The 25,390-nt window shown below is 38.5% G+C and overlaps 4 protein-coding genes across 5 annotated transcripts; 1 reads left to right on the forward strand and 3 right to left on the reverse strand.

Moving 5' to 3' along the window:
• Positions 1-25: 25 nt before the first annotated feature.
• On the reverse strand, positions 26-7,553 carry igldcp (Ig-like domain-containing protein). The gene is made up of 7 exons (XM_069168685.1): positions 7,445-7,553; positions 6,420-6,463; positions 5,332-5,697; positions 4,687-4,777; positions 3,118-3,296; positions 2,677-2,727; positions 26-2,157 (listed from the first exon to the last, which is right to left on the reverse strand). Exons 1-7 carry the CDS (start codon positions 7,477-7,479, stop codon positions 2,075-2,077), a joined length of 849 nt encoding a protein of 282 aa, XP_069024786.1. The 5' UTR covers positions 7,480-7,553; the 3' UTR covers positions 26-2,074.
• A 578-nt stretch (positions 7,554-8,131) lies between these two features.
• Positions 8,132-17,617, forward strand: LOC138209885 (uncharacterized). 2 transcript variants are annotated; one of them, XM_069168687.1, is made up of 5 exons: positions 8,132-8,261; positions 8,687-9,043; positions 9,343-9,468; positions 15,902-15,948; positions 16,450-17,617. In XM_069168687.1, exons 1-5 carry the CDS (start codon positions 8,228-8,230, stop codon positions 16,588-16,590), a joined length of 705 nt encoding a protein of 234 aa, XP_069024788.1. In that variant the 5' UTR covers positions 8,132-8,227; the 3' UTR covers positions 16,591-17,617. The 2 variants fall into 2 exon arrangements, with proteins under 2 accessions (XP_069024788.1, XP_069024789.1); XM_069168688.1 differs by having other exon boundaries at positions 15,902-15,959; positions 16,450-16,563.
• Positions 10,300-15,458, reverse strand: LOC138209884 (uncharacterized). The gene is made up of 2 exons (XM_069168686.1): positions 14,928-15,458; positions 10,300-11,819 (listed from the first exon to the last, which is right to left on the reverse strand). The coding sequence occupies exons 1-2, from the start codon at positions 15,264-15,266 to the stop codon at positions 11,310-11,312; spliced, it is 849 nt and encodes a 282-aa protein (XP_069024787.1). The 5' UTR covers positions 15,267-15,458; the 3' UTR covers positions 10,300-11,309.
• On the reverse strand, positions 17,557-22,390 carry LOC138209807 (uncharacterized). The gene is made up of 8 exons (XM_069168623.1): positions 22,315-22,390; positions 21,051-21,353; positions 20,293-20,562; positions 19,672-19,740; positions 19,056-19,088; positions 18,833-18,949; positions 18,338-18,415; positions 17,557-18,251 (listed from the first exon to the last, which is right to left on the reverse strand). The coding sequence occupies exons 1-8, from the start codon at positions 22,388-22,390 to the stop codon at positions 18,109-18,111; spliced, it is 1,089 nt and encodes a 362-aa protein (XP_069024724.1). The 3' UTR covers positions 17,557-18,108.
• Between the last annotated feature and the right edge of the window lie 3,000 nt (positions 22,391-25,390).

Consider the following 25,390-nt stretch of genomic DNA (forward strand, 5'->3'; position numbering starts at 1 on the left):
GAACTCTTTTAAATCCAGTCAGCACCAATTAAACCACAGAAGAAGACGGCGACTAGATGCCGATGAAATATTTGTTAGCTTCTTTTGAAATAAATTGCAGATCATTGCGTAATCGCTGCGACGAGTCGACTTCCTGCTCGATGAAGCCGCTCCGCTCTTTTTTGATTTGTTGACATCAAAGAAAAAAACAAAGTTGTTTGTTCGAGCTGCTGCTGCCTTCAACTGAACCTGTACAGTCCGTCGTGTTGCGTTCAAGTGTGTCGAGTCATTCCAGTGTTTGAACAACGAATGAAGGAAATCCAACACGTCTGCTTGTTATTTTTTTAAATCTCTTTATTTGAACTTTGAGAAACAGAAATAAATATAAACATAACAATTTAGTGTGATTCCAAAAGAACACAAATATATTTACTACTGAAGACAGATTTACATTTGTTTGGACATATTCACGTAACAAATTCCAGAAAGAAAACAAACTACAGATTTTACATTTCTGTTGACTACAATGATGATTTTTTTTTTCTAATTCTAATTAAAATGTATCAGTCAAGATGCCACTCATTATTTATAGATTGATATTTTTTTCATTGAATCTATAAAACAAATATTTCAGTCATGAGCGTGATGTCTTCAGGTGTTCGACCTCTAAACATTCAGCAACATGAAACTGAACAAAGCAGAATTTTTTATTTTAATTTGAGTCTGAAAAAAAAAAACCGTTTTAGTATTTTTACAAGAAAATTCCTGAAAACTAAATTCATCTTTGCAGCTTTATTTCCGTTTAGTTTCAGCTTTTATTTGTAAAAAGAAAAAAGATTCTGATTATTATAATTATTCATTTGAACAGAAGGTTTCTTGTCTGTTGTGTTCGCTGATTTGTTTTTGTGATGCGTTCAAGGACAAACAAAAAAACTTTCCAAAACATCATGACACGTTGGTGACCTTAAACCCACCACGATGTTTCCGACCGACTTTGACAGACAAGAAAAGCGAACTGGTGACGGTATTGATTGTTTGATTCGTTGATAAAAAAACGTTTAATAGTCACAGAAGATAAAATCTCAGATTGGATACAGAACCGAGTTCAAACTAAAACTATGATGTCACTTTTCCTCAGAAACTCGCTGCATCATCAATAATTATCTGTAAAATTTGACTGCACTCCTGGAAATCAAATGTTATTTTATGTACATTTATATCAGTGGTTATTTCTTCTCCTGCCTCCCTGAATTATTTATTAACATTAATAACTCATTAATTACAGGTTATAAACCCTTAATAAATGATTTATCATGAATAGATCATTTATTAAGAGTTTCTAAACCCTTTAAGAATGAGTTATTAACATTAATAAATTGTTAATTAAGAGTTTATAACCTGTACTTCACAAGTTATTAACATTAATAAATCATTATTTACAGGTTATAATCCCTTAATGAATGATTTATTAATATTAATAAAGCCTTAGTTAGAGGTTATAAACTTTTAATAAATGATTTGTTAACATTAATAAAATAAATGTATTAAGTTTACAACCTGTGATTAATGATTTATTGTTATAACAAATCATTAATTACAGGTTATAAGTCTTAATGAATGCATTATTAAAATTAATAAATCATTCAATAGGAGTTTATAACCTGTAATTAATGAGTTATTAACATTAATAAACGCTAATTACAGGTTATAAACCCTTAATAAAGGCGCCTCATCATATAGTCAACCCGGCGTTGGTGTGTGAACTTCAGAGCTGCCGCTCGGCTTAAGTTCCTCAAACAGAGCCACGCTAGCTGTTTCTATTCGTTCCCAGGGTTTATGCTAAGCTAAGCTAACCTGACTCGAGCTTCATGTTTGACGCACATATATGTTGGTGATGTTTACATTTTGATCCTCAGATGTCAACAAAAATAGAAACTTTTTTTCTTCATCTGTCGTATTTACACCGAACACACACACACACACACACACGAGACGTCGGTTTAAATGTTCAGTTAATAAACACCATGATGATGGAGTTAACTCTCAGCGCTTGCTGGCGATCGTGTGCAGAGTTTTATATCTGAGCAGAAACGTCTCAGAAGAGAGGAAACATCAGATAAACGGAGACGAGGACGGCCGAAAGGAGGACGAGCGAGTAGCTGCGTCGGGCTGCGTCACCTGAAAACACATTTTTTTTTAACGATTTAAAAACAAAAGATGGAAACAGATTTTCTTCATCACAATCTTCTTCAGGTTTTTAGAAAATACAAAATGTCCGTTAACAGTAAAACTGATCGTTTTTCTTACTTTATGCATTTCAATTTTAAGTCAATAAATTGAATGTTTTGATTTTATGACCCAGCAAAAACAATTTGAAAACATCAGCTGGCAAAATTTTTAATTTGTGTTTTGTTGCTATTTTGACATTTTATAGACCACAAAAAAGTGTCAAGAAGATAACTGTCAGATTAATTGATAAAAATAGTTTTTAATTGTAGTTCGATTAAAAATCATTAAATTAATGTTGTTTTTAATTGTTCTTTCTTTGGCAATAAATTTGCATTCATGTTGTGTACGAAGGTAAGTTAACATTAGTCTGTAATTTCAGTGTTTTTAGTCTTTTGTAGTAATGAAACCATCTTTGCCGTTCAGAGTCCACCGGAGGGCGCTGTCCCGCTGTCCAGCTCGTTTTCTCACCTGTTGGTACGCTTCTGATCATCTGCTGGATTCTGCGATCGGTCGAGTTTTCTGCAAATTCAAATAAAAAACCCACAAAATTACACAAAAATACAGAGACAAAGTGCGCTAATGTCTTATTCAAATTATTGTTATTAGGTACGATAAATTGTACAAAGCACATTATCGTGCTCTGAAATAATCTCATGCTGTGAACATTAAACAATTTACGAAAAAAAAAGTTTTTAAGAATGTCAACCTAAAATATTTTTAGAATGATTTTACTCAACGTTATCGTACCTTTAAGAAAAAGAAGAAAACACGATATTACATTTTTGGTTATAAAACAAAGATATTGAAAGAATATTCAATATTGAGGCTTAATTATCAAAACTTAGAAGTCGCTGAACAAAAAGATGGACTAATGGCTTTCAGCGCCGGGATGTCGGGCGTCGGACTCACCTTCCACGGAGAGCTGCACGGTGCTGACGGCTCGGCCCTGCTCATCCAGAACTTTGTACGTTCCTTCCGCCGAACCTTTCACGTTTTTTATGGTCAGCTGGTTGAGCAGCGGATGTTTCCACAGATGCTGGGTGTTTTTATTGTCCCTCATCCACACGTCCGACCACTCGGAGCTGTTCCTGTGGAGCACGAGTTCACAACCGTTCAGAAAAAGAACAAAACAAAAAGACTCACAGCAGACCGGCGCCCCCCAGAGGCTGCAGTGAGCATTATTACAGTGGAGAAGCTAAAGGTTGTAGAGTTTGTCTAAAGGGTTCATCATCTGGGGAACGTCACAGAGTTCAGTAAATCTGCCTTTGAGTTTATTTTTTAGTTTATTGGCGCCCTGTTGGTGTTACTTCTGTCAGAAAGTGGCGGTAATGCACCTAAAAGCTGTTTGTGAGTGACTAGCCAAATAAATAGTCAATTAGTTTGATTGGAGTATTTTTTTGCTTTAAGTGTCCCCTAACAATAACACGACTACTTTATATGTAAATAAAAATCAAAAGAATCTTTACGATTGATTTTGAGTAATTTACATTTTTAGACGTGTAATAAAAAGTGACTTGTGTACTAAGTTCTCTGAAACGAGCTGTTTGGTGAGTAAATATGACGTTTGCGTGAAGTCACAGCAAACGTCTGACTGTTTTATTTTCCGATTATTATGAAATCTGGAAGAAAATCAGATTCAACAGCAGACGTGTGGATTCAATGACAAAACCCACATTCTGTCCGTTTAGACCCGGGGTGTCAAACATACGGCCCGCGGGCCGGATCCGGCCCGCCAGGGGGTCCAGCTCGGCCCGCCGGATGACTTTGCTAAGTGTAAAAATTACAGAAAGACATAAATTGCATTCCTATGAGAATATGGAGGTTTATGAGTACAAACGTTTTGTCATTTTTTTAATCGATCCAGTAATTGCTTCAAAAACAGCGTAAATGTGACGTCTGCTCCGGAGGAAGAAGCTGCTGTGAGGGAATCTGTAGAGGAGATCCCAGGCTGATAAACAGTCGGCTGATTCTGAGTTTTTGGTCTTTATGTTTCTAGTTTATTGTAGAAAGACATTAAAACAGGGTTTATCATCCAAAAACCTTCACCAATGATTTAAACAGAGAAATATTGTCGTTATTATGCTTTATTATTCTATGATTTTACTGGTCTGGACCACCTGAGATGAAAGTGGGCAGTATGTGGCCCCTTCACTAAAATGAGTTTGACACCCCGCTCTCGGCCCTATTTTGTAAACAGCCTTTATATAATGAGTCATAATTACCAGCAACCTTCAGTCTACTTCAGCCAGATGCAAAGTCATTTTATAGTCGGCGTTATTTAAGTGTTCAAAAACTGTTTCCAGTGGGAGCAGAGATGAGACATGGAAAGAAGGTGAAAGTTTAGAGCACGGAAAACAAATCAGTCAAACCAGCAACTCCACCGACAACGTTTCCACTTGAGAGCAAATTCAGTCGGAAGTGGCGTCTTTTTTACTTTTATCTTTTTCTTTTTACCAACAAAATGTGTTTGCAGCTCACCTGGCCTGGAAAACAACTCTGTACGAGTGACTGGTGTGAAGCTGCAGAACCAAGTCCTCACCGGGGCGACGCGACTCGTGGGATTTGTGGTCTGAGAAAAGAAAAACAAAACTTTATCAATAATAATACGTGAGAAACCAAGAGGAGGCAAGAAATCAGAATCTACAGGAAAAGTGAGAAAGAAAAGTTTTGACAAATTATATAAAGGAGACGCGGAGCAAAGAAAACGGGTTCGTGAGGAGAGAGTTCGAAACGTTGAGGAGAAACGGAGGAGAAACGGCAAAAGTCTCGATAAAATCTTTAGAAAAGTGGGGAGAATAAATGAGATAAAAATGACGCAGTAGAAAATGAAATCAAAAGGAAGACGAGGATGAAAAATTAGCATGAAGTAGAAATACATTTTAAAAAATAGGAGAAATTCAATTTTGAGATGGAGATTTATTAAAGATATGAAAAAGTGGAATTTCAGATCAAATCAGCAAAAATGAGAATTGAAGTCGGCTTTAGTCTTCGAATGAATATTCAACGGTTATTAGACGAACATGTAAAAAAAAAAAGGAGGACAGAATGAGTTCGTATCGCCGTGGAAACGACGAGACAACACGAAGACGAAGAAGAGAGGAAAACGATGCGTTGAAGACTGACCGAACACGAACAGCTTGACGCTCTGGATGAAGACGCGTCTCTGTTGGGATCTCGTCCCGTCCACCACCACGAAGCTCTCGTAGCGGCCGGCGTCTCCGATCTGAACGTCGCTGATGATGAGCGAGCAGTTCCCCGATCCGAGCTCCTCCCAGGGAACCTCCACCCGGTCCTCGAACCCGTCCGCCTCCCACCTCACCTCCCCCCGCCGCTCGAACACGGTGTCGGCCCGCTTCGCCCACTGGACGTGGCAGACGCTCGGGGTCGCCTCCGCCAGGACAGACTTCCAGCTACAGGGAAGGACCGCCCGGTTACCCGCCGTCACCGTGACAGGCGGCGACTCTGAGGCGGAGGACAGGTGGGAGGAGTCTGCGAGACAGAGGGCGGAGTTTGAAGACGTAAGAAAAAGTTGCCTCAAAAATATGGACAACTTTTAAATGAGAAATTGCCTGAAGAAAATGAAAGACCTGATAGACCCGATAGCTGTAACCTGACTGCACCACAGGCCTGTCAATCAAACAAGACACGCCCCCAAAAGCAGGTCTTTTTGAATCTTCTTTTCTAGTGAATGAAGAAAATGTTGCGCGGCTGATTTTGATATTATTATTATATATTATTATTGTATATTATATGATATCAGGAGGGGCTCTTTAATAACTGTTTTGTTTGTTAAAAAAAAATTCACAATGTTTGTTTATGAACAAAAAAATAACATCTATCGCACCCTGGTGTACCTGTTGCAGTACAGGTTGTTAGCCCCGCCCCCTTCCATGTTCACATATGAGCCATGCTCAAAAAAATATATAGAAGTAAAATAACTTCTTTTAATACGGTCATATATATATTTTCAAGCAATAACTTCTCTAACAAGTTTGTTTTTGATTAGTTATCGGTTGGAGCCCAACACAGTCGAGGGGTGTGGCCTCATATCTGGGCGGAGCATCAATATTACGTCTCCGCACCGCCACCAAACATTTCTGGGATATTTTAGCTTCACTTATAACATGTTGACGATTGTTTACAAAACGTATCCTGTAATCCAAAAACAGAAAAAAACAAAAAACAGCCACATTATACGGACGGATACTCACCGACCAAAAGGCCAATCAGGAAGCATTGTTGATGAATGAAAAACCTGAAAGAAAAACAGGATCAAAACGCCACATTAGATAATAATCAGATTAATAGTGACATAAAGGGAAAACAAATAAAAACACTCAAATACTTTTCTTGAGGCCCAAAAAAAAAAAAAAAGAAGAAACCAACAGAATATATATTACTGTATGGATTATAGTCAATGCAAGGCACCACAGGAGAAAGAGGGGACTCCATGAAAAGAGCAAGATGTAAAAAAAAAAAAAAAAAAAACATCTCTGAACAGTCAGGAGGAAAGAGAGAGGTGGGGTGTTGGTGATGGAGTGAGTCCCAGTTTTTTGTTATATTTGCTATATATAGATATATATATATATCTATATATATATATATATCTATATATATATAGATACATATATATATATATATAGATCTATATATATATATATGTATCTATATATATATAGATACATATATATGCTTCTGTATGCTGCTGTAGCGAAAACAATGTCCCCTCGGGGATTAAAGTAAATACCTACCTACCATGTATATTCTCAGTGTTTATTAAATGCTTCTGTGCTTCTTGCTCTGTTTTGAACTGCACTCATTTATTTCTTCAGCTGTATTTTGAATTATTTGGCAGCACTGAGCTGATAAGTAGAAGTGAAAGGATCATTAAAGGGTCGGGTGGGAGCAACTGGATCTGCAGGGTAAGTTTCATTTATACACACTGACTGACTTCCTAGAAAACGAAACTGCAGCAGCTGCATAATCTTTTTCTTTTTCTTTTTTTCTAACTCTTTTTAATATTCCTGCAGGTTTGCAGCAGTTGTGCAAAAAATAAATAAACACAACGTGAATAAAACGTAGCTTTTATTGCGGCGATGTGTCCAAAAAATATGTATATTTATGATTATAATGTGTAGACATAATGACAATTCAAAATAATAATAGAGGTGTAAAGACTGAAACGCGCTTCATAGAAAAAGTGGTAGTTTCAAAATAAGGTGCAGTTTTTTCTTACCAGAAGAAAATGTGGATGGTTTTCATGATGTCCATGTTTTGGAGACTTGGTCCACTCCTCCTTTGTCCTCCGCTGTGCGGTTTGTCGTGCGTGTGTTTTCCTTCTCGGTTGAGAATCGTATTTGATCAATTCCCTCCTATTCGACTTCCGGTGTGCGACGACAAGCCAAAATAAAAGCACTGATTCAGCGAATATAACATTTCAGACTGAAATAAGATGGAGAGTTTCAAAACAAATATAAAAACATGACCAAGCTCCCTCATACGGTACAGAATCCAGCTGTCAGGATTCATGAATTATCATAATTGTTAATAATAATATTTTAATATCAGTGCAGGAAATTTAAAAAAGTACTATTTTATTCAGGCAACTTTTTATATTGTGTTTTATTATATTTATATGTCCCATATTTAACTTAATCTATTTCAATCTGTTTTTTGTTTTTTTATTATTATCTGTATTATCATGTTTTGAGTCAAATATAATGAAATATAACAAGATGCATATTCTGGTTTACATGCAGGAAAATGGAAACTATAACTAAAGGAGGAAACAAGGTGATAAATACAACAAATTAAATACAATTAAATGAATAAGTTTTATTTTGAAGCGAGCTTCCGGTTAGATGACTCCCTTCTGTGCCTCGAGGGATCAGCGGAGAAACGAAACCTATCGGCCGATGGGTTCCGGCTCGCGGTAAAGGCCCCGCCCACCTCGAGCGGGTCCTGAGCTCAGGCAGGTCGTCCACCACATCAGGAAGGTGTTTCATGTGTTTTTAACTTAATGGCAGGTCTCACATGGATCCTCTCCTCGCTTTGTAAGTTCATTTTTAAATTTGATTTTTGTTATTATTATTGTTATAAAAATGCAAGCAAGCATGTTTTCTGGTGTTTCCATGACTTTCAAGGACCTGCGTTCAATTTATTTGATTAAATATTTGATTTTATTCATAAAATCTTAACCCCATCCAAAAAAATATCTGAGTTTGAGTCCCTAATGTGTAATGAACGCTGGAGTTTATCAAACGACACGTGATGACTTTGTGGGAAATATTTACTGACTGAGAGAACTTGATGGTTTTCCAGTGTATTGGAGCCCCTAGTGGCCCTCGGTGGTACTGCGGTTCTCACTTTGTCAAGCCACGTCCACTTTTTATACCGAGCGCATGGCGGCACCGGGGATGCGATCCTACAACCATGTCTTGATTCATTTTGACGACCCTTCCCCGTCCGCTGTCCTCAGGCGCGGCGGCGGCCGGGTTTCGCCCGTCGGCCTCCTCGCCCGTTCTCCACTCGGCCCGGGCGGTCCGGACGGGGCAGAACGTCTCCCTGAGCTGCAACCTGACGTCCGCCGAGGAGGTCACCTGGATCCTGCTGCGCCCGGACCGGCTGCTGCCGCTGGTCACCGTGACCCGGAGTAAGGTGGGCGTGGACGTGGGAACGTTTCACATTGCCAAAGACAGTCACGTCAGCTGGAGCGGCGACCCGGTCCGTCTGGACATCTGGGAGGTCCAGGAGGACGACGCCGGGCTGTACTTCTGTACCGGGCGGTGTGTCGGGGGAGTTTGTGTCGGCGGAGGAATTCTCCTGACGGTGAACGGTAAGTAACGAATCAACCAATAACAACGTTTTTTCCTTGAATGTATCGAGTCAGTTTGTCATGTATGAACCAATCAGCAACCAGCAGTGATGTCATCAACCATCAGTGATGTCATCGTTGGTTTATGAACATTATGAACCTCCAGTTCAGATTCTGTCCGTCACCATCTTTCTAGTTTGAAGCAGATTTAGCGGATCGAGCTTCACGTCGGTTTTATCTTCATCCATATGATTGAAGTCTGTTTTTAATTGGAGGATTTGTTGTTGACATTGTTTTATTGTTGTGTTTGTGTTTTCCAGGAGATGACGGGGAGTCGACCGGACACGGAGCGAAGCCGCCGTGTTGGAGTTCGGCCGTCTGCGTTGTCGCGGCGTTCCTCGCCAGCGTCTGTTCGGCCCTCGTGATCGGACTCTACCTGCGCTCAGGTGAGCGGCTCGCCGTGTCTGCGTGCAACATCTGTCTTCCTGTTGTCATGGCAACGGGTGGTGGCGACGCGTGGTACTTCTGTGCTTTTGAAAAACTCGGCTGTATTTTCTTTCATTTTATTTTCACTGCAGAACTTTTACTATTTCTGGAAGCTCTTAAGGTGAGAGCCTCATCCACCACTAATACAGTAGAGCTACTTGTCTGTGTACTTCTACTGCCCTCTGGTGGCGAACTGCTGCAACTGCAATGCAAAACAAAAACAAAACAACTGATGGGATCTTCTCTGAGCTCTACGGTGGTCCGTGATGGACTCAGGTCCAATTTTTGAGGTACTTTAAAGTACATTTTGCATAATATCTATACTCTAAAGGCAAATATTGTATTTTAATTATAAAAATGCAGAATATCATCAAATCACGATGAAATAACAAAGATAAAAGTTAATCATAATTTTGGTCTTTTGATTATATTTTGATAACGAATATTACATACTTTGACTTGAATAATAATTTGAATGCATGAGTATTTCTAAAGTAATCCATCGGAGTACTTCTGATCTGTTTGAGAACCAACTATTTACAGTAAAACCTGCAACAAAAAAAAGAAAAAACAAAGTTTGACAAATATGAACAGGGAATATTTTTCCCCAAACTCTTTAAGTCTTGATGTGAGTGTTTAACGATTTCAAACTTTGTGTTTGGCGAAATTCAAAACTCCAAAACAGATGACGGTAAAGATGATAATCTTACAAATATTCTAGCAAAAGACGAGTTTATGTTTTATAACGTCAAATACCAGAATCACGAATTATAAGAGTTTCCTCACGCCAGGATCTTTGCACTCTTTAATTTACTTTTCATTTCAGACATACAGAGAAAACAGAAAAGAACTGATTGTTATAATAAAAACAACAACTGGCCCACACCACAGATAACGTTAGACGAATAAAACCACTTTTAAATTTGCAGAAGCGTCATTTTCTTACTCAGTTACGAGCAGTGAAGGAAGAATTATTCGGTCTCGTGACTTCGTCGGCAGTTTCCTGAGTACGAGGAACCGTTTCTACGCTCATTAAGGCCTTTTCGCTTCTCAGGACTTCCTACTTCCTGTTTTTTTTTTTTTACTTTTAGTACCTTTAAAAAGGTAATTACTGTCGGCACGTGGTACGAATACAACCGGGACGTTAATCATTAAAAACGCACCTTGAACTTTGACCTTCTTGGTCGTATCAGTCGCTCAACGTTTGTCCAAAGACCACCATTTAAGTAAAATGCGACACGGTCGTAGTTCAGGTTCAGGCGCCAAGACTCCTCGGAAAAGTTTGGATTTACCGACGTAACTTCCCGTACGTTGACGTTATTTGAAAGACATCTCTTGTCAGTATTTGCCCCCCGAGAAGAGGCATCGATATTACAGTTGACAGCTTCTTACAACCGGTCGTTCAACCTCGTGTTGACGGTTCGCGTCGTGAAACTCGGGACTTTTCAACTTTTTTTCGACTTCTCAAAGTGGCGAAAGTGACTGAAGTGTAAGAAAGAAAGGAAGGAAGGAAGGAAGGAAGGAAGGAAGGAAGGAAGGAAGAAAGAAAGAAAGAAAGAAAGAAAGAAAGAAAGAAAGAAAGAGAGAGAGAGAGAGAGAGAGAGAGAGAGAGAGAGAGAGAGAGAGAGAAAGGTCAGACTGTTAAACCAGGTTCCCGGTTGTCGTCCGGTCCGACCACGAAGCAGCACGTTTGTTAAAGCCTCTATTTGTTTGATCCCAAAGCAAATAGAGGAGGTTATTTTTTTGGAGGTTTTTCTTGTTGATCATAAAGACGCCGGTTTAATAAAGAGTCCGGTCGGACTCAGATCTGCCGGAGCAGCAGCCCGTAGGGCCGGATGGACTCCTGAACGATGGCTCTGGTCTGGACCTCGCTGCAGCCTTCGGGCACGTACACCAACCACATGTCTTCCCTCTGGCACGTCTTCCTCTTCTCCGGGTTGATGCGGTTCTGGAGCACCGCCTTGTACGTCTTCCCGTCCGCTTTGGACTTGAAGGTCTTGCAGTACTTCTCCGCCACCTCGACGTCCGGGGTGGAGTAGACCCCCCGGCCCTTCGTCTCCCCGGCGACCAGGCAGGCGGCGGCGGCGTCCAGGAAGCTCGGCTCGTCGTCCGGGTTCCCGTCGCGGATCAGGATGACGCCGAGGGAGCCGTCCATGTCGTGTCCGTGGTAGGAGACGGGCCAGGCGTCCGTCCCCGTGCCGAGCCAGCGGTCCCCGCCGTCGTACTTCTGCGTGACCCTCAGGGCGACGCGGTTCCACCCGCAGGGCCGGACGTAGCGCTCGTTGCCCCGCAGGAACGTCTTGTTGCCGTCCTGGAGGTTTATTCATGGCAATAAAACGTCTTACAGATGTTTGATCATAAAACGTCTTACAGATGTTTGATCATAAAATGTCTTAAAGATGTTTGATCATAAAATGTCTTAAAGATGTTTGATCATAAAATGTCTTACAGATGTTTGATCATAAAATGTCTTAAAGATGTTTGATCATAAAATGTCTTAAAGATGTTTGATCATAAAATGTCTTAAAGATGTTTGATCATAAAACGTCTTAAAGATGTTTGATCATAAAATGTCTTAAAGATGTTTGATCATAAAATGTCTTACAGATGTTTGATCATAAAACGTCTTAAAGATGTTTGATCATAAAATGTCTTACAGATGTTTGATCATAAAATGTCTTAAAGATGTTTGATCATAAAACGTCTTAAAGATGTTTGATCATAAAATGTCTTACAGATGTTTGATCATAAAACGTCTTAAAGATGTTTGATCATAAAATGTCTTACAGATGTTTGATCATAAAACGTCTTAAAGATGTTTGATCATAAAATGTCTTACAGATGTTTGATCATAAAACGTCTTACAGATGTTTGATCATAAAACGTCTTAAAGATGTTTGATCATAAAATGTCTTACAGATGTTTGATCATAAAATGTCTTACAGATGTTTGATCATAAAACGTCTTACAGATGTTTGATCATAAAACGTCTTACAGATGTTTGATCATAAAATGTCTTGAAGACGTTTGATCATAAAATGTCTTAAAGATGTTTGATCATAAAATGTCTTAAAGATGTTTGATCATAAAATGTCTTACAGATGTTTGATCATAAAACGTCTTAAAGATGTTTGATCATAAAATGTCTTACAGATGTTTGATCATAAAATGTCTTAAAGATGTTTGATCATAAAACGTCTTAAAGATGTTTGATCATAAAATGTCTTACAGATGTTTGATCATAAAACGTCTTAAAGATGTTTGATCATAAAATGTCTTAAAGATGTTTGATCATAAAATGTCTTAAAGATGTTTGATCATAAAATGTCTTAAAGATGTTTGATCATAAAACGTCTTAAAGATGTTTGATCATAAAATGTCTTAAAGATGTTTGATCATAAAATGTCTTACAGATGTTTGATCATAAAACGTCTTAAAGATGTTTGATCATAAAATGTCTTACAGATGTTTGATCATAAAATGTCTTAAAGATGTTTGATCATAAAACGTCTTAAAGATGTTTGATCATAAAATGTCTTACAGATGTTTGATCATAAAACGTCTTAAAGATGTTTGATCATAAAATGTCTTACAGATGTTTGATCATAAAACGTCTTAAAGATGTTTGATCATAAAATGTCTTACAGATGTTTGATCATAAAACGTCTTACAGATGTTTGATCATAAAACGTCTTAAAGATGTTTGATCATAAAATGTCTTACAGATGTTTGATCATAAAATGTCTTACAGATGTTTGATCATAAAACGTCTTACAGATGTTTGATCATAAAACGTCTTACAGATGTTTGATCATAAAATGTCTTGAAGACGTTTGATCATAAAATGTCTTGAAGACGTTTGATCATAAAATGTCTTGAAGACGTTTGATCATAAAATGTCTTGAAGACGTAGATCATAAAATGTCTTGAAGACGTTTGATCATAAAATGTCTTGAAGACGTTTGATCATAAAATGTCTTGAAGACGTAGATCATAAAATGTCTTGAAGACGTTTGATCATAAAATGTCTTGAAGACGTTTGATCATAAAATGTCTTGAAGACGTTTGATCATAAAATGTCTTGAAGACGTAGATCATAAAATGTCTTGAAGACGTTTGATCATAAAATGTCTTGAAGACGTTTGATTATAAAATGTCTTGAAGACGTTTGATCATAAAATGTCTTGAAGACGTTTGATCATAAAATGTCTTGAAGACGTAGATCATAAAATGTCTTGAAGACGTAGATCATAAAATGTCTTGAAGACGTTTGATCATAAAATGTCTTGAAGACGTTTGATCATAAAATGTCTTGAAGACGTAGATCATAAAATGTCTTGAAGACGTTTGATCATAAAATGTCTTGAAGACGTTTGATCATAAAATGTCTTGAAGACGTTTGATCATAAAATGTCTTGAAGACGTAGATCATAAAATGTCTTGAAGACGTTTGATCATAAAATGTCTTGAAGACGTTTGATTATAAAATGTCTTGAAGACGTTTGATCATAAAATGTCTTGAAGACGTTTGATCATAAAATGTCTTGAAGACGTAGATCATAAAATGTCTTGAAGACGTAGATCATAAAATGTCTTGAAGACGTTTGATCATAAAATGTCTTGAAGACGTAGATCATAAAATGTCTTGAAGACGTTTGATCATAAAATGTCTTGAAGACGTAGATCATAAAATGTCTTGAAGACGTTTGATCATAAAATGTCTTGAAGACGTTTGATCATAAAATGTCTTGAAGACGTAGATCATAAAATGTCTTGAAGACGTAGATCATAAAATGTCTTGAAGACGTAGATCATAAAATGTCTTGAAGACGTTTGATCATAAAATGTCTTGAAGACGTTTGATCATAAAATGTCTTGAAGACGTAGATCATAAAATGTCTTGAAGACGTTTGATCATAAAATGTCTTGAAGACGTTTGATCATAAAATGTCTTGAAGACGTTTGATCACGCTGAGAAACTGCAGGATCAACACAAATCAGACCTTTTTTTATTACATCTTTTCATTTTAAGGCGACAAAATTTCTTTTAAAACAATTTGAAAATTTGTGATTGATTTTTTTCCCACCAAATGGATGAAGTTAAGTATTCATCTTTTGTGCTACGACTCTTTGTCGCGTTACTTCGCTGCGTTTTTCACAAAAAAACAACATTTAAATAGTAAAGTTTATGTTTGTTCGGCCTTTTTCTGTTGTTGCCAAAAATGTAAAACTATAAATGCCATCAAACAAGTGACATCAAATTTGGGAGAATGTTGTCTTTTGCCTGAATGTCTTCCAGGCTATAAAATAAAGTTGCACCAACAGCGCCACCATGCTGCCAGGTACAGCAATGCTTTGTGGGTCAACGTTTCATTTTCAAAGATAAACTCCTGAATCTTTCCAAACTTTGCCCACTCACCCTGATGTTGGTGAAGTCGTAGTCGTACTGAGGGTGGAAGAAGTCCTGCGGGTTGACCTTCACGGTGGGGGGGGGGCGGGGGGGCGGGGGGGGGCTCTCCGCGGGGCCTCTGGTCACAGCCAGCGGGGAGCTGTACATGTCCTCGTCCTCGTCCCGCAGGGACATCGTGCCCACGCTCGGGTACTCCAGCTCCTTGAAGCCCTCCTGCTTGTAGAACTGTTTGAGGGCCACGATGTTGACGAAGTCCTGCGGGGAGAGCTGCGAGGCGCCGCCGGTGGACTCGACGCTGCAGCCGGACAGAGCCGACAGGGCCTCCAGGCGGAGCTGGGGGTCCGACATGGAGCGGAGCGGAGCGGAGCGGGAAGAGTCCGGAAGCGACGAAGAAACGTTGATCCTCCTTTACAGAGAGAGAGAGAGAGAGAGAGAGAGAGATGGGAAACCGTCTGTTAGAGTTTTTACCGTGTCTGAGTTTTCTTGAATAAAAAAAAGGCTGAAAAGTGAAGAGCTCTTGTTTCTGCGCGCGGACTCGCCTTCGTTTCCTATTCAGTCTTTCACTTTCACTTTCACTTAGAGGTGAGTCAGGCCGGTCTGACGGGACGGGACGGGACGGGGGGGGGGGGGGGGAGCGGTCCTCAGATATCACTGGTCATTTACACAACTTCCATCTGAGGTCGCCATGTTTCATTTGATTTATTTCTCTACATTTTATCTGTTTTTGTAGATTTTCTTTTGGAAGGACCTGAGAAACTGTTGAATTTTATTATGAAGTGAATCAAAAGCAAACATGCTCCCAAATAAACAGACACATGTTCACTTTATGTTCGTCAGTAATTCATATTTGAGCCTCTTTTTTTCTGTACGAATATTTAACATTTATTTACAGAACGCTGAGAAACAGTCTGTTTAATTTAGTTCAACTTCAACCACTGAAGTCGTCTCTCAGCTGTCTGACTGTCCATCATCTGTGTCTTCAGGTAAACCGGCCGTTTGCTGCTGTAGTCCGGTGAGACGGGTCGCAGAGGTCAGTAGAAGGTCACGCTCTAATTTTACTCTTCTAAAAAAAGATCAACTTCCATTAAACATAAAAACACTCCTGCGCTTTCTTCTTGTCTGTTTTTCATTAAACACAATTATTTTGAAACAGTTTTTCTTAAATTGTAAAAAAAAAAATACGAAAAAACAACAAGTGAACTAAATACGCTGAGTAGGGGCTTTCGCAGATACTTAAAAATTATAAAAAGGTTTAAAATCTAAAACCATAAAATGTCTGTAAGCTTCTTTTTTTTTTTTTTTACCATTTTAAATCGTCACTTTTATTTTTCTCATTGAACTGAACGTATAAAGTTTTCGCCTCTTTCTAGTTTTCGTTATCTGTAACTGCAGTTTTCTGTCCCAGCTTTTAATTCCTTGCTGGTATTAACTGAAAGATGAATAAATATGTATTGTTGATACATAAACATGTATTTTACCTTTAAATCTTTTCAACCTGCAGTGAAATCAGTTTGTTTTTTTGTCTCTGCAGGAAGAGTCTTTGCATTACTCCAGTCTGAAGCATCCTGACAAGCCCCGCCCCTCGGGCCGAGCCGGATTGGTCGAGGAGAGCATCACATACTCGACTGTGGCCTGTCCTATGAACCCAACGAGATCACATGACCACAGATAGACTCGGCTTTTTATTTAACGTATTCAGACATAAAGAAATATTGTTTTTGATTCCAAGTTTCTGTAAATGCTGAAGAGTTTGAGCACCCCCTGCTGGTGTGGAAGTAAACTACAGGCTGTAATTTCTTTAACCCATTTTCTATGTTTCATACAAATTACGGTTAATCGTGTTTAACGGCTAAAAATGAAATCACCCCTTTTGTGAAATCTGAGTATAAATTACAAAAAATTTATTAAAATTATTTTATTATTTACTTAAATATTTTACCAGCATATATTCGCAGCGAAGATATTTATTTTCAACCTGCTATGGTTTCTGTTAATTTTAAGACACATGTATGATTATAGACTTTAGTTTTAGTTTATTAGCAAAGTTTTTCACATGTAAACAAACTGTAAAGTCCGGCCTCCACACACCAGGGGGCGCTGCAGATTAACGCCAATAACCTTTGTAAAAAAATACAATTAGTCTCTTTCACCCATTAAATGTAGGAACTATATAAAGACATAAGTTCTCCATATTTATATATTCAACACGATATAATATATATAATATATAACAGTGAAACTATTGATCAGCGTTTCAGAAGTAAACATTTTTAAGAGCTTTTTTAATACAACATGAATTTTTATTTAAAACATATTTCAAGGTCATAAGTGTGGAAGTCCAGATCACATGTTTTAGTTCTTCCCAGCTGTTTTATAGCAGCTGGATTTAAAATGAAAAAGATGATTGACTTGACTGTCGTGTCGAATGTTCTGCGTTCAGGTGCGAAACGTCAAGTTAACGACCGACAGGTGGAACTCGTCCTGCAGGTTCATTAAAGAACAGTTTTGTGTCTCGCCGTCATTTCATCTTTTCATCTGTTGAGATTTCAGCTGAAGCAAGAAGTTGGACGTGCCGACCAGAGAAAAGAAGACGATCTGTCAGGTCACATTAAACACATGATTTTAATCTGAAATAATAACACTCTGGGAAAATCACGTTTTTTTAAATGCAGTGGAACATTTTTATTTTTATAAAACATCTTAAGAATGTGAACAAAAATGATTTCATCATGATTTGAAAGAACATTTTGGGAGCAAATATTGTTGTTTTTAAATCTGAAAAGCTTTTTTGGGCAAAAAAATTCTGGATTCTGGATGTTTCTGCAAAGACGTTAAAGGATGGACGGAAAAATGACCACATGGCACAGTGAAGGTGACCTTCGACCTTTTTGGACCCAAAGCGTCACCTCATCATTTTGATCCGGTTTAGAGATTTGTGAAGTCTTGTCGTGTTCTGAGTGAATTCTGGCGTTCACGATCGCAGAAGTGTTCGGTGAGGGCGCAGCGACCTTTGACCTCCGAAATCAGTTTGAAAAAGAAATTCCCTTTCGAGGCGTTTATCGGCGTCGCGTGAGGACGAGGTCTCCGGGACGTCCACCTTCTGAGCCCCGAAATCAAACTCGGGACCGAGCGAGCGTTTGTGCTCGTTAGCGCCGGAGCTGCAGGATCCGGACTCGGTGTTCCCGTCCGTCTATCTGGCTGCAGGTCCGGTGATGACGGACGAGTAGATGACGCTGTGGTTCCGATCCGGTGGCGTCCGGCCGGTTCTCTCCCTCCAGTTCTGTCGGCCCAGAGAGGCGTAGTGGATCGTCGGACTCGTCCACGCTTCGCTCTCTACGGACGGAAAGAAAGCAAACGCACGTGAATGTTTTTGAGGCGACGATGAACCGCGGCGGTTCGAAGGCCCGGCGGGTTTTTACCCGTCTGTCCACCGGACGTCCTCTGTCCACCGGACGTCCTCCACGGCTGCAGCTCCGTGTCTTCGTGTCTCCGAGCTGCTACGGGGAGAAAAAAAACAACATGCTGACCGCTGGATTTTTTTCATTTTTTAAATTTCTGAATTCAATGAGAACGTTCGGAAAATTAGACGGCACATTTTTTAAAGATAACAATTCAGATGTTTTTCAATGAGAATCCCAAACATTTGTTTATTTAATAATAGTGAATGAGATCTTTAACAACGTAAATTTGGTAAACAAATTCAAGAACGAAAACAAATCTTCAGCATCTTTGTGCAGCAATTTCTTGTTGCTGATTGACCAACTCGTACTCACACAAAAATAAGATAAATTACATTTTCTGGAAATCAAAATATACACGGCTTTTTTAAATGAGACGTTTTACAATCAGCCATCAGAGCTAAAACCAACATATAAATAAAGACGTCTTCTGCTCTCCATAAATCAAACGTTTACCTGCTTGTCTGTTTTTCTTCTTCATCCTCCGACACTTCATGCTGCTCAGTAAAACGCAGACGGCAGCCGTGAGGAGGATCATTAACCCCAAACCGACCACGGCAACCAGCAACAGAGCTGCGAGTGACCACAAACAAACAAACAAACAAACAAACAAACATCTGGCAGTAAACAACAGATGTGACTCAGATGACAGCGTTTGTGCTTAAAGTGGCTGACCGACCGTTTTCAGGCTTCTTCTTCATTTCAACCACATCTGATGAACACAACAGGAAGCAAATAAAACACATCAGTTCAAACTTACTGATATTACAGGTGAAAATAAAACATCAACTGCAATAAATGTCAAATACAATTTAGAAAAGGAAATAAATATAACCAAAAACCGCTCAATAAAATCACCAGATTTCTGTTTTTTTATTTTTATTTTTATAAAATTGGATAAAATTTTAAGGAGGTTGTTCATAAATATTGTTCAAAAGAATAATTTTTTTAAATAACAATACTGTCTTCTTAGCATCAAAGAAAATATTCTGGAGCCATCTTACATGACGCATGTTGTAAACAAACATGTATCTGAATATATTATTTGTCAAGTTACAAACAAAGCATTTTATTTTAACATCACAAAATCTCGCAAATGAAATTTTTGAAAAAAGTAAAATATCTGTTGACAATCGGAATGAAAGTTCAGCAACTAAAACAACTTGAGTTCAAATCACAACCAAACTTATTTGATCCTTTTCGGTGTTCTTTGATTCTCATTTCTTCCAACGCAAATATTGATGTCGGAGCACGAAGATAAAACTGCAAACGGATATTTGAAGAAATGTTTTGACCTGTTTTCATCACAGCTGATGTTGGCGTTGTGCTGGGGGGGGGCTCGATGACGGTCGGCTCCGGGGTCGCTGATTCACAAAATATATACATTTTGATATCAAGTATAACATGACAATATTTAAATTTACAGTCCCTCTTCAACGTGTTCTTTAAGGGAGAATTTTGTGTAATTTGATGGTTAAAAGTAATAAAAAGAAAATCAAATGTCAACATTGAAAATTCTTTTTTTTGTGAGGGTTTCAATACTTTGTGACCACCAAAAGAACTTTGCTATAATGTTGGCTTTATTGACTGTAAATTTTCATAATCCATAAATATATATATATATATATATATTTAAACTGTGATTTAAAAATGAAATGAATAAAATTTCATTTTATAGTAAATAGTAAATTTAAATTGACTTTTTAATTTATGACACCTGCAATTTTAAAAAGTGCTGTAAATAATTATTAATTAATATAATGAATTATAAAAAAAAAAAAATCTGAATTATGTGTATAATTAACATTAATTTAATTGTTCAGAATGACAAAAAAACAAAACAAATAAACAATAATTTTTTTAAATTCTCTGTATTTTACGACAAACACACAACCGGCTGAAGTGTTGTACAGAACCTGTGAGGACGGCGACTCGGGCCCGCAGCAGTCCGTTACACAGATACTCTCCAGCGTCCTCTGGCTGCAGGTCGTGGATCTGCAGCGCGTCGTTGGCGAACGTGAGCCGGCCGCCGTCCCTCTCCGGTTTCACCGAGCCGTTTCTGAAGCGGGAGAAGATGAACTCCCGCCGCCCTCCTTCCCTCTGACGGAACCACCTCTGTTTGGGTTTGGAGGAGTCGCTGCAGGGGAGCAGCAGCGTTCGGCCGGCCGACACCGTGAAGTCGCGGCCTGCGGACGAATAAACGGAACGACTAATTAAGCCCCTTTTTCTTTTCTTTTTGATTGTTGAGATCAACAACTTTTGATTTGATTAATAACGCAAGTTTTATTTGAAAATGCGTGAACAGATTCTGTTAATTAGCTTTTTTTGTGGAAAATCTTTGTAAAAGAATTTCAAGCTCCCGCAAATATTGCGGAGTTTGCTTGAATTTGTGTCAATCATTGCGATTCCCTGGAGGGACTGAGTAACGGTGGATGTTTGTGGTGGAACCAGTCAGCTGGTGGTCGATTTAAAAAAACGTGCCAACCGACGTGAAGTCGCCCGTCGGTTTGTGAGCGCCCGTTTTAAATCCTCACGTCGGGCGATTTGACCTTTGACTTTGAATGTTGGGAGAGAAATTTATGCTTTTTGAATGTGAGTCTTTTGGAGCCCCTAGTGGCCCCTCAGTGCCCGTCTTTCCCACAATGCAGTGCTCGTAGCTCCGCCCCCAGCCTACCCGCGAGCACCTGCAGCTCGGCCACCAGGCGCTGGTTGCAGCGGTATCCTCCGCCGTCCGAGTCGTCGAGCTGCAGGAGGCAGAGGCCTCCGTCAGACATCAGACGGTAGCGCCGGCGGTCCTCGCTGGTCTCGTGGCTTCCCCGTCGGGTCACCAGGACCTTCCTGTCCCGAAGAGTCCAGACCACATCCGAAGCATCGGCGCCGCCGCACCGCAGACAGACGTGGTGATCCTCCGGGACCGAGAACCGGGCCACCGCCGGAGGAGCGAGGTCCGCAGGTCCGAAGCTCCAAGACTCAAGACCTGAAGCACAAAGATTTTTAAATGAAAACCCCTTTTTTATTTATCATCTTTTCATATAAAATAAATAAATAAATTGACTGTTGTCGTATTGATTTCTTGACATAATGTCATTGTTTGCAAAAATATTTGTTGTTCATCAACATTTTTCTAAAGTAAACTAAAGATGTATGTGCACCATGAAGATGAAATATTTGACTGTTTTTCTGGATTGCTTCATTCAATCGATGAGAAAGATTCTAAAATGTCTTGAGCATCACTTTGAGCCCATGTTCTCCATCACTGAGCCCAAAGCGTTCAGTGATGCAGCAGCTGAACAACTCATATCCTGCTGACGGTCAGTTTTTAGCCTCGTTTCCTGTTTTATCTGCTATTCCTGTTTTATCTCTTGGAAACACGCTCGCTGTCGTCATAACAACGGCTGCTCATAAATACCTTCAAAATACAGCATTTAAACATTTTAATTGAGCTCAGATGATAAAAAAAAAACAAATGTAAAATATTATTTTATGAACGTTTATTTTTATTACTTTCACATGTTGCTGTCACGTGAAAATGACAAACTTGAGTTCATTTAAAAAAAAAAAAGAAGAATTAGTTGATGCGAGTTAAAAATATGAAAACAAAGTGGGTTCTTTACCTTTTCTGTTACGTCGGACGTACACACATCACAGTTATAAATTAACATCAAAATAGAGTTATTTAAAATGAAAGAATATGCACAACGTAAAATTTGGACAAGATCTGCAGAAGTATAGTTATGAATAAAAGATTTAATTACAATGCAGATGAAATATGAAATTCTGTAAAAAAAAACAACAACTTGAAAATGAAAATAGTTGTACAGTATTATAGTAACCAAGCTGCTGTTGCAGATATAAATGATGCTCCATAAAACATGTCTACACTACAAGTATTAACATTACAGAGAAACCAGCATGTCAAAATATATATTTCTTTGTACCTGTGGAGTTTTCTTTGGAGCTGATCAGGTCTGAGAGCACGAACCCGACATGACAGATGATCATGAAACTCAACATCTTCCACCGATCTGCAGAGCTGCTGCTGATCTGCCTGAAATATCAACCTTCAGTCTGTCACACGGTTTCCTTCCTCGTCCCTGCTGATGTTCTTCCTCTTCCTCCTCGCCCGGTGACTCAGCGAAGAACTGAGCGTCCTGGAAAAATGTCGGATTCACGCTTCGGTTTCAAATGTGATGTCACCGAATGAGAAGGACGACATCGATCGCCGCTTTCAAATCATGTCGTCAATGAATTTCAGAAAACGTCCCGCAAACTCAATTTCAGTTAAATTTCCCCTGAAAATGGGAATTCACATCAATAACACGGTTGTTTGTTTAATTTGTTGCACTGTTTAGTTTAATTTAATATTATTCTATTTTTATTTGTATATAAATTGTATATAATGTGCAATTCAACATTTTTTATATTTGATATTTTTTTTACTACCTCTATTTTATATTCTGTAATCTTTATAGCTTTGCCGTCCCCTTGTGGGATTAATAAAGTATCTATCGATCTACAAATCTCAGTTGATTATATGAATAAGAATTTGCATATAAAAATGAAAAAAAAGTTGAACTTCGGACATTCAATCAAACAGATATTTTGAGTGAGCTTCCTTGAATTCCCACTTTAAGGATATCCATTCCTGTTTTGTAAATATCTAAAAAAAGGAAAAAAAAAAAACTCCTCAAATATAGTTTGGAACCGTCATAATTCTTAATTTGAGATAATGAAATTTAAAAAAAAAAAAAAAGTCATTAAGGTACATTTAAATTTCCTGATTCGTATATATTGTTGTTTCCAGTCATCGTTTGTGACTCCGCTTTCCAAATTCCTTTCTGGTGTTTTTTTTATTGTGAGTGTGGATTTTGGGGCTTTTATTCTCTGGTTTATGTTGTTTACTTTTATTGTTTCTTTTGCTGAAAATTCTTTTTGCATTTATTTTGTTTAGACCAAAAAAAATGCTTGAAAAGATGGTGGTTTATTTAGTTTGTTTTGCCTTTATGTAAATAGTTTCCTGTATATGTTTGCTTTTATGTTGATAATGTTGCCTATTTTTGAAAATATTTTTTAATTTTTTTTTGAAAGTGCAGTTGTTGCTGCTGTAATTTCAGTTTGAGACATAGATTTTACCGCAGAGCTTCATGAAGCTGATGACTAATGTTGAGGGAAGGAAGAAACTCCTGAATGCAACAAAAATGTTTGCTTGTTTTTTTTTGTTTGACCCAACCAACTAAACTTCTTTGGTTGAAGTGCAGATTTCAGTTACACACTTTTCTGTTCGACACTTTCGAATATACTCTTATTAGTTTTGCTTGTTGAGAGTAAGATTGAAGGATTGATATCACTCCAACAATAAGAATCCAACTATCAGCATCTCAAAGCTTCGCTGGTTAGATTAGTCAGTTAGCAACGATGTACAGTGCCTCCGGAGAGGATTCACAGCGCTTCACTTTTTACACATTTTGTTATGTTACAGATTTATTCCAAAATGGATTAAATTCATTTTTTCCTCAAAATTCTACAAACAATACCCCATAATGATAACATGGAAAAACATTTGGGGAAATTTTTGCAAATTATTAAAAATAAAAAACTAACAAATCACACATACATCAGTATTCACAGCCTTTGCCATGACACTCAACATTGAGCTCAGCTGCTTCCTGTTTCCACTGATCATCCTTGAGATGTTTCTACAACTTGATTGGAGTCCACCTGGTAAATTCAGTTGATTGGACATGATTTGGAAAGACACACACCGTCTATATAAGGTCCCACAGTTGACATGTCAGAGCACAAACCAAGACATGAAGTCCAAAGAATCATCTGTAGACCTCAGACAGGATTGTATGGAGGCTCAGATCTGGGGAAGAGTACAGAAACATTTCTGCAGCATTGAAGGTCCCAATGAGCACAGTGGCCTCCATCATCTGTAAATGGAAGAAGTTTGGAACCACCAGGACTCTTCCTAGAGTCGGCCGCCCGGCCAAACTGAGCGATCGGAGGAGAAGAGCCTTAGTCAGGGAGGTGACCAAGAACCCGATGGTCACTCTGACAGAGCTCCAACGTTGCTCTGTGAAGAGAGGAGAACCTTCCAGAAGGACAACCATCTCTGCAGCACTCCACCAAGCAGACCTGTATGGTAGAGTGGCCAGACGGAGGCCACTCCTCAGTAAAAGGTACATGACAGCCCACCTGGAGTTTACCAAAAGACACCTGAAGGACTGTCAGACCATGAGAAACTAAATTCTCTGGTCTGATGAAACAAAGATTGAACTCTTTGGCCTGAATGCCAAGCGTCATAGTTGGAGGAAAGACATTATTTCATGCATGTGCTTTCAGAGTTTATTGATCGCTGGTGACTGACGTAGTTGAAGACTCAGAAGATGGAGAAGCTTCTGTTTGTCAACTGGGTCCTTAAAGAGTTCAAAGGTCGTCTTCATCATGTCCACAAACACATCCTCATGATCAAGTCAGGTAAAAGAATCCCTCGATTTCTGTCACATGATGAAAAACGACACCTTTACAGTGTAAAACGCCGAGTCAGCATTCGCAAAATTTCTTCACTTTTTGAGATTTTTCTTTTCTTTAGTACTTCTACATACTTTCCCTGATTTAAATCATTCAAATATCAAAATGTTCAGATTTTCCTTGACATTTCTGCATCTATTCAACTTTATTATTCTATTCATACTTTTTGAAATAGTAAACTGTTTCTGAAAAAAATCCTGCCATTGAATAAAATGGAGATAATTTTCAAATCTACTAAGACTTTGTCCACTTTGAACTTCAACTAGTTCATTATACTTTTACCTGGAGTCACAATTTAAACTTTAAATAGGCACAAGAAACTAAAATACTACACTTCTATTTAGAGTTTTGTTAACTTTCACAGCTTTTGAATAAGAACAGTTTAGGTTTTATGGATTTTTTGCACAATTTCCAAGTAAAAAAATGGGCGAGTATTACACAATCAAATTCTTTCCATCTTTTTCATTCAAAAATCTAAAT

Source organism: Embiotoca jacksoni, unplaced genomic scaffold, assembly GCF_022577435.1.
Source record: "Embiotoca jacksoni isolate LCO1_2020_lvr unplaced genomic scaffold, fEmbJac1.0.p SCAF_41, whole genome shotgun sequence".
NCBI lineage: Eukaryota > Metazoa > Chordata > Actinopteri > Embiotocidae > Embiotoca > Embiotoca jacksoni.

Coding starts and splice junctions, on each gene's coding strand:
- LOC138209807 (XM_069168623.1), bottom strand. CDS start 22,390: ATGTTGAGTTTCATGATCATCTGTCATGTCGGGTTCGTGCTCTCAGAC. Junction 19,089..19,671: donor ATCAGCTGTGATGAAAACAG/GTCAAAACATTT, acceptor TGTGTTCATCAG/ATGTGGTTGAAATGAAGAAG. Junction 18,252..18,337: donor GACGTCCGGTGGACAGACGG/GTAAAAACCCGC, acceptor TTCCGTCCGTAG/AGAGCGAAGCGTGGACGAGT.
- LOC138209884 (XM_069168686.1), bottom strand. CDS start 15,266: ATGTCGGACCCCCAGCTCCGCCTGGAGGCCCTGTCGGCTCTGTCCGGC. Junction 11,820..14,927: donor ACGACTTCACCAACATCAGG/GTGAGTGGGCAA, acceptor ATAAACCTCCAG/GACGGCAACAAGACGTTCCT.
- igldcp (XM_069168685.1), bottom strand. CDS start 7,479: ATGGACATCATGAAAACCATCCACATTTTCTTCTG. Junction 4,778..5,331: donor CGTCAAGCTGTTCGTGTTCG/GTCAGTCTTCAA, acceptor TTCTTTTCTCAG/ACCACAAATCCCACGAGTCG. Junction 2,728..3,117: donor CGTGCAGCTCTCCGTGGAAG/GTGAGTCCGACG, acceptor TTGAATTTGCAG/AAAACTCGACCGATCGCAGA.
- LOC138209885 (XM_069168687.1), top strand. CDS start 8,228: ATGGCAGGTCTCACATGGATCCTCTCCTCGCTTT. Junction 9,469..15,901: donor CGGACTCTACCTGCGCTCAG/GTGAGCGGCTCG, acceptor CTGTGTCTTCAG/GTAAACCGGCCGTTTGCTGC. Junction 15,949..16,449: donor CGGTGAGACGGGTCGCAGAG/GTCAGTAGAAGG, acceptor TTGTCTCTGCAG/GAAGAGTCTTTGCATTACTC.